Below are 8,456 nucleotides of genomic sequence, written 5' to 3' on the forward strand. Positions count from 1 at the left end.
AATATTTATTAACTTTAATAATATTTAATAAATATTAAATTTAATAAATTTTAATTATTTTTTTCTCTCTAACATTAATGTAATAAGATATAAAGTATAGACTGTTCCTATTATTAATTATTAATTAGTAATTACTAGAAACATAAGAAGAGTTTGAATTAAGAGAAAGAGGGAGGCATGGAATCGAAGTTTTATTAAGAGAGTGATCATCGAAAAGGGGCCACATGTGTATATTTACATATACTATATTTATGGTACAGTGCACACGCTTAATATTTTCACGCGATGATAATTAAAATTTTTTTATAAAATAAAAATTTACATGCAGTTATTTTTATTATTTAAAATTAATAATTAAAAATTATTTAATCAAATTATTATTTAATAATTTTTAATTATTAATTTTATATAAAAATATCTACATATAAATTTTTATCTTAATATAATATATATTAACATTTTAACCGTAGCCACCTAGTAATATTCCAAACCTTTAATTTGATATATGTAGGGAGGAATCAATTCCCTCTGGTCTTGGTCTTTGGCACCGTGACCACCAGCTTTCCTCCGCTGCAAACCGCCGTGGCCATCTCCGGCCTAGTCCACGGCGGAAGCCTAAACCGAAAACCATAACACTGCTGGGCAAAACAATCTCCACCGTCCATTCCTTTGATCACGATCTTGGTTATTCCAGGAACAATCTCTACAGCCTCTGCACTCACTCCACAAGAAGAAGAGCCTCTACACTTGCACCACGCAACAAATCGGAGAAACTGCGTGGTTTCGTCGATCGAAACGTCGTCGTCTGAATGGAGAGGGAGTTCAAGAACGCTGGCGAACACGTGCGGAAGTCTCCAAAGCTTCTTCGTATTGTTTGGGTTTGGGTTCGATGAAACGATGGCGTTTTGGGAACGATGGTTGGTTCGTTTCTTTGAAGAAGGGTGCACCTTCATCATTGTGAACATTTCTAGTTAGTTAGTTAGTTACTATGAATAAGGCCTTGTTTGGATGTATTGATATAGATAATGAAATGAGAGAAGAATGAAGACTCTGAGTGGTTTAATTTGTTATGACCCACTTTCTAATAAGACTTGAAGTGGAAAGTGGCCGATAATGTTTGTGGATGGTCATTTATATAAAGACACCGTGACAATATTCTGTTTGACGAAATTACCCTCCACAAAACAATATTTATTTATGAAAATTATTATAACACCATCAAAATTTATTAATTTTTATCATCAATTAATTATAATAATTTTTAAATAATATATTTGATTCGACAAGTTAATGACTAATTCATTCTATCGTAAATTTGAGTTCGATTTAATTATTTATAGCTAGCTAATAATTTAATTTATTACATGCATAAAGTGAGAATCTCATTTAATTACATCTTTTATATGATATGCTAATGACACCATTTATATATTTTCAAATTTCAATCATACTTTAGTGATGAGTTATGACAAAATTAAAGTAGAAATTTCATTTATTTTATTTTTTGGTGTATATGTATACAGTATATAAAATAGTAATTATGGATCTCAATATAAGTAATACAGATTTTAATTACAAAACAATTTAGAGCAATGTTAACTGAAAAGAATTTCACATATGAACAGTTGTATAACTAAATTTTACATTTATATTTATCTAATAAATTATGTATAATCCACATATATAGTTGAACCAATGAGTGTCTAAATGATGGACCGGACATGGTAAATAATTTTAATTTAAAATTCAACTATTCATGGACTATTTTTAACAATTAACAAGAATACTGTTGATGACTTCCGTCAAAAAGAAATAAATAAAAATACCAACTTTAGTTCAAGATAAACATTAAATTCTCGCTTTTCTCAAGATTAAAATACTATACATTGTACTAAAGGCATATATATGAAGAAAGTAACGGAAGTATAATAAAATTGACTTACGTGACTTCAATTCGGAACCAAATCTTTTTGAGAGGAATGATTTATGATTTATCATGATCAGAATAAAAGTATGGTGTGTGAAGAATGGCATTGCTTGCTTATGCTTTTCTTTTGTCCGCAGGAATAATCTTGAAAAGGTTTTGAGACCAAATAAAAAGAATAAGAATAAGAATAATCCGTATTAATTTTGGGTTAAAGGAATTGAATTGGAATGATGTGATGTTGGTGCTAATTAGTTATATTTTGTGTTTGTGGTTCGTATAAATTCACCAATATGCGTTGCCTACGCAGCTTAGCTTTAAAACTTAGGATAATTTTATTATTATTCTTTGACACAAAGATAAAAATAAAGTAAAATTAAAAAAAATGAAAGTGATTCCCCATTGAAAATTGAATAGTCAGACTCCACTTTGGGTATGGAATGAAGGCTTGTTGCCATTCAAACCCAAACAACCCTAAATTATATATTAGAAACTTTATTAACTTGGATTTTATTTAGGTTTAATAATTATTTTGTATCTATAATTTTATCATATTTATAATTAAATTTTTATACTTTTTTATAAAATTAGTCTTTATATTATTTTTAATTTTGTAATTATATATATTTTTGTTATGTCAAAAATATTTAAATTAATAGAATATTTTGTTAAAAAAGTAATGTAAAGATTTAATTAAAAATATAAAAATTTAATTATAAATTTAGTAAAATTATAAAGAATAACAAAATAATTAAATTTTTTATTTATTATAGATAGTGTGATGATCTGTCTATATATATATATTCAATCAACAAGCCCATAATAGTGCTAATCGATTATAATAGAATTATTTAATATATATTCTCAAAATAATATTATTTTATATTATCAATATATAAAAATAATACACTATTAAATAATTTTTTGTTATTAGAATAATCTATTTATTAACATCATTGTTGATGAATATAATTATTATCATTATATACTCACTTAATTCATTAATAAAATTATCCTGTATTTATAAGAAGAAAATGAATGAAGTTTTATATATAAAATAAACAATGAAAGAAAACCTAATTGTTGCTTGGACCTTGAAACAATGAAAGTTGAAGATTGTGGTACAACTACAACTACAACATGTGACTAACCTTTAAAGGAGGTCCCTCACTCTCACAAAGTGACAGTCTTGAGGCCTTTTGATGTAAGAAAGCATCTTTTTTTTTTCAGTATTTTTTTATTTTATTTTTTTATAAGAAAAATTAAAAATAAAAATGAAAAACAAAATACTTTTTCAATATTTTTTTTATATTTTTTATTTTTACTATTTAAAAGTTTGTTATTGACCAATAATTATTGTATACACAAGATATGATGTAAATCTCATATTAATTTTTTATTAGATTTTTAAAGCATTGTATAATAATAAAAAATATTAACGTATAAATTTGGTTTTTCACTGGTTTTTCTTTTTATTATGAAGAACTTCCAAACTCTAAATGCCCAAAAATATTGGAGGTGAAAATTTACGTACAGTCGACTTCGCATAAAATTAATAGTTGAAAGCGGTTAGATAATTTAACTAATTTGATTAAATTTTTATTTAACGGCTTTTAGCTATTAACTTTACGTGAAGTCGACTACACTTAAGTTTCCACCAAGATCATCTAGTTATCCAACATATGTTGGCATGATCTCTCTTTAGGCTTAAAATTTTAGAGTATTTTAATAATATTTTCAGTTATATAGTATATATTATATACACATTCACGGACACATCGGGTTCATTATTCACTAATCCACAATTAGGGTACTTTTTTGAATCCAGGTACACTTTGTGTGAGGCTCAGGATCTCACCCACTTCAGATGGTAAAACATTCCACCGTCCACCCAAAAAAAAACAAGGGGGGGGGGATGTTAAAAAATTAGTTATTCTCCTAATGGCTCATTTTGCATTGTCATTTGTGACTTGTGTTTTTGGTCAAAGTAATTTCAGTCGAATATTTAATCTTCAGATTAAAAAAAAAAACAAATAAAAAACTTGTTTGGGCCTTAACCATAACTACGACTAAGAGTATGATAATTTTTTCTTTTCCCAAAAACAATGATATAATTGCTGGGACAAAACTAAAAACAAAATTGAAAATTATTGAGAAAGAAAAGATTAAAAAAATTCTTTTAGGCTTTTGGTCATTTTTATTTTGGGTATTACAATCATACAATGTACACACTAGACACTACCAATAAGTTCCCAAGTTTTATTTTATTTGGTTTGCAAGGCTGGAGATTAACTAACTGAACTAGGCCTTGAATTCCTTGGGCTTTCTTATGCTTAAATTTGAGAAACAGTTTATTACCAAAAAAAATTGAGAAACAGTTAATCATTAAAAAACAGAGCAAGTCTTTTGGCACAGGATTTGGTGGTCCAGGAACCTTTGGACTACTTAGTAGTCCAAATAGTAAACATGTTTTTAGAGTTTTTTTATCAATTGCTACGTAGTCCTTGAACTAATTTTAATTACAAATCAACTCCATATATTTTATTTAATTATAAAAATAGTTTTTTATTTTATAAATTATTATTTTATCAATTATCTATTATATTTATTAACAATCAAATACAAAAATAACAATCAATTATATCCTCCATTCATCCTAATAATTCCAATTGATTAAAAAATGAACTTTGATTTCGTTACGTTCGTCCATGGCTTCCAAATCGTGTTTCCTTGAAATTCAATCGATTGGTTTTTCAAAACAATCGATTGAATGATAACTCAATCGATTGGTTTACACTATATCACAAAATAATCGATTGAAAGTTGTAAGGTAGAATGGTAAAAAGCTTATACCAATCGATTGTTTATACTTTCCAATCGAATGAATGCCTCAAAACAATCGATTGAATTCACGAAAACAATATAGATTTGCCAAATACAATCGATTGGAAAGTGATGACATTGAAGTTTTAGCCAAATTCAATCGATTGGTAATATAATCCAATCGATTGGAAGGTGATGAAGTTGAATGTTTTGCCAATTTCAATCGATTGGTAATGGTACATAAAATTAATTTATAGATTGGTAATTTATAAAATTAATTTTGCCGATCAATAGTACCTTTTGCTTTTATTCAAGTAAGGCAGAGTAAAAAATACAAAAAGTATATGATATTGATAAGGTAGCAGCGTATCAAGTAGTAAGTATGCTTATTTATTTATTTGTGTTATGCACAAATTTAGTTTCGTTAAAATATTAGTAACCAGTGCTCTAACTTTTGTAAATATGTTTTGGGATAAGTGTTTGCAATTAGTTAAATGTTAGAATATATTGAGTAAATTCTTTTAATATATTTAGAGTTAATATAAAACTGAGGGTAAAAAACGTATTTAAGCCAATGAGAGAAGTTTATTACGCATATAAGCCAAACAAGAATCTGATACAAGAATTCACCAAAGCATATTTTAATGTAATTCGAAACAACTTTATTCGAATTACATTCCTTAATAATTCGAATCAATACAGCTCCAATTATTCCCAACCATTGCATACAAGTAATTCGAATCAACTTAGAACGAATTATAAAAGCATAATTCGAATTGTATCAATTCGAATTAGTAGGAACACGTGAGTAGGAGGAAGTTCGAATCAAATTGATTCGAATTACTCACATTTCGAATCAAATGGTAATTCGAATTACACATTGTACAATAAGATACTAGAAAAAATACTATATAATATAAAAAAAAATATACTAAAAGAAGTATAAAACAAAATTATAGTAAATTAATTTTAGTATAAAATTATTAAATATAAATTAATTTTAACTCCTATTAGTACATTAAATTAAAAATAACATATAAAAATGTACTTCTATTTATTAAATTTTAATAACATATAAAAATTTAATGACTTTTTAAATATTTTTTTATAATAGGAGTACATTTTTATATACTTTAAATACTTTATATAAAAATGTACTTATATTTATCATACAAAAATAAAGTGTTGTGCCAATATAATAACATTATAATATTTTAAATCAATTTTTTTCTAGGATTTTAGATTAAAAGCAGCACATGAAAAAGCATTATTGGTATTTTAAAGCTAACTTAATTAAAAAAGATAGAACTGTATTTTTTAGAATTTTATGTACATAATTAGGCTAATTTTTTTTTAATATTGATCAAAGATGTGTGTTACACTATGTTATTTGGTTTCAGCTAAGCTTTACTCTACTATAATTTTTTTTTTACTTTTCATAAGACACAAATCTAAAAAATTTTATAAATTAATTTAAAAGAAAATATCATTGACGTTTTACAAATTTTATGTACCATTACCAATCGATTGAAATTGGCAAAACATTCAACTTCATCACCTTCCAATCGATTGGATTACATTACCAATCGATTGAATTTGGCTAAAACTTCAATGTCATCACTTTCCAATCGATTGTATTTGGCAAATCCATGTTGTTTTCGTGAATTCAATCGATTGAGTAACAACAACAATCGATTGTTTTGAGGCATTCATTCGATTGGAAAGTATAAACAATCGATTGGTATAAGCTTTTTATCATTCTACCTTACAACTTTCAATCGATCGTTTTGTGATATAGTGTAAACCAATCGATTGAGTTATCATTCAATCGATTATTTTGAAAAACCAATCGATTAAATTTCAAGGAAACACGATTTGGAAGCCATGGACGAACGTAACGAGATCAAAGTTAATTTTTTAATCAATTGGAATTATTAGGATGAATGGAGGATATAATTGGTTGTTATTTTTGTATTTGATTGTTAATAAATATAATCGATAATTGATAAAATAATAATTTATAAAATAAAACACTATTTTAATAATAAATAAAATATATGGGGTTAATTTGTAATTAAAATTAGTTCAAAAATTACGTAGTAATTGATAAAAAACTCTAAAAACATGTTTTCTATTTAGACTACTAAGTGGTTCAAAGATTCTTGAACCACCGAATCCTGTGGCAAGTCTTTTGTGTAATTGTGTGAGTGATGTGACCACCAACTTTTATATGTAATTTCTCAAGATTATTTGATAAAGTGTGATCTTTTATGGTTAAAAATTTTTTTATTACACTAAGATCAAGGTGATTGATTGATTGATTAAATTTTGTTTTAATTAGCAAAATATATTTCCAACACATATGAAAAAAACAAGAAATAGATTCTTTTAATTTTTTTTGTCAATTGTTTGATAAAGTGTGATCTTTTATTTTATATTTTTAAAATAAAATAAAAAAATATATAAAAAAAGATATTTTTTTGTGATTTTTATTATTTTTTGGTGACTTATAAGAGAAGATATTAAATAATAAAATATTATACTTTATTAAATGAAAAGTGCTAGAAAATTAATAGAATTTGTGATGTTTAGCCATCAATTAGCCATCATTAATATTTTCAATAGTGTGAGATGATATCTAATGGTGTAAGATTAATCATTCTTTTATGGTTAAATACTGGCCAAATTTTAACAAAAGTGTTGATCCCTAGACTTGTTCTTATTAAATAATTGAAAAAAAATAAAAAGATTCATTTCCTACTTTTTTTTTTCATGTGTACACTAGAAACATATTTTGCTAATTAAAATAAAATTTAATCAACCAATCAATCACCTTTAATTTTGGTGTACTAGAAATTTTTTTTCCAAGCACTCTACACCTCTTAAATCTATTATATATATATAAAGGAATCCGAAGAAATTTAGTGCATAATTTTTTTTCGAAAATATCCTTCTCAAATATTCATCATAAAAAAAATTCGTTATTATTTATAAAATTTGAACACAAAAACTCCTCATAGAAAAATATCATACTTTTCCTCTTAACCATCAAAGTTTATTACTGATACTAGTATAATATGGATTTCACACATTGTCAAATAGCACAAGAAAATGAGTAATTTCATTTTAAAAAAAAAAAGTTACAAAAATGATTTGTTTTCATGAATTGACTTGGTAGTTGAGCTTATCTACTACTTACTAGTTACTACATATTTTGCTTTTGCTTTTGTTTTTGGGATTATTACACACATGACACATAGATGATATCCCTTTCCTATCAAAATCCGAAGTGAAATATGTCACAAAAATGTGAATGATGTTCATTTCCGACCACCCTATCCTAATTAAATTAACAAGTAACATTGACAAATGGCAAAGAAGTCACAATCCTTTCAGTTAGGTTCCTTTTGTTTGTTCTTGTTTATCATTAATGCATGGAGCATCTTAGGCTTTAGCACATAAGAGTGCCACTTTTTATCTGTTTTATTGCTTATTATTTGGGTCCCAATTAATCTTATTGTGTGTTGGGTTTTTTTCAAGCTAGTCCGCAGCAGGTTGCATACTTAAATAGTAACATTAATGTTTATTTCTCGTATCTTTAACAAAAATTTAATTATAAGAATGTGATGCCACAAATTAAAATAAAGCCAAACAAAACTTATTACAAGAAAAAAATATTTTTATTATGTATTTATTCATAAATATATAT

The 8,456-nt window shown here is 25.8% G+C and overlaps 1 protein-coding gene across 1 annotated transcript; it reads right to left on the minus strand.

Annotated features, from left to right (window-relative positions):
• Window positions 1–518: 518 nt before the first annotated feature.
• Window positions 519–956, minus strand: LOC112721500 (uncharacterized). Its single transcript, XM_025772561.1, has one exon. The coding sequence runs from the start codon at window positions 954–956 to the stop codon at window positions 519–521; it is 438 nt and encodes a 145-aa protein (XP_025628346.1).
• Window positions 957–8,456: the final 7,500 nt, after the last annotated feature.

The sequence above is a fragment of the Arachis hypogaea genome, chromosome 2 (genome assembly GCF_003086295.3).
Source record: "Arachis hypogaea cultivar Tifrunner chromosome 2, arahy.Tifrunner.gnm2.J5K5, whole genome shotgun sequence".
Taxonomy (NCBI): Eukaryota; Viridiplantae; Streptophyta; class Magnoliopsida; order Fabales; family Fabaceae; genus Arachis; species Arachis hypogaea.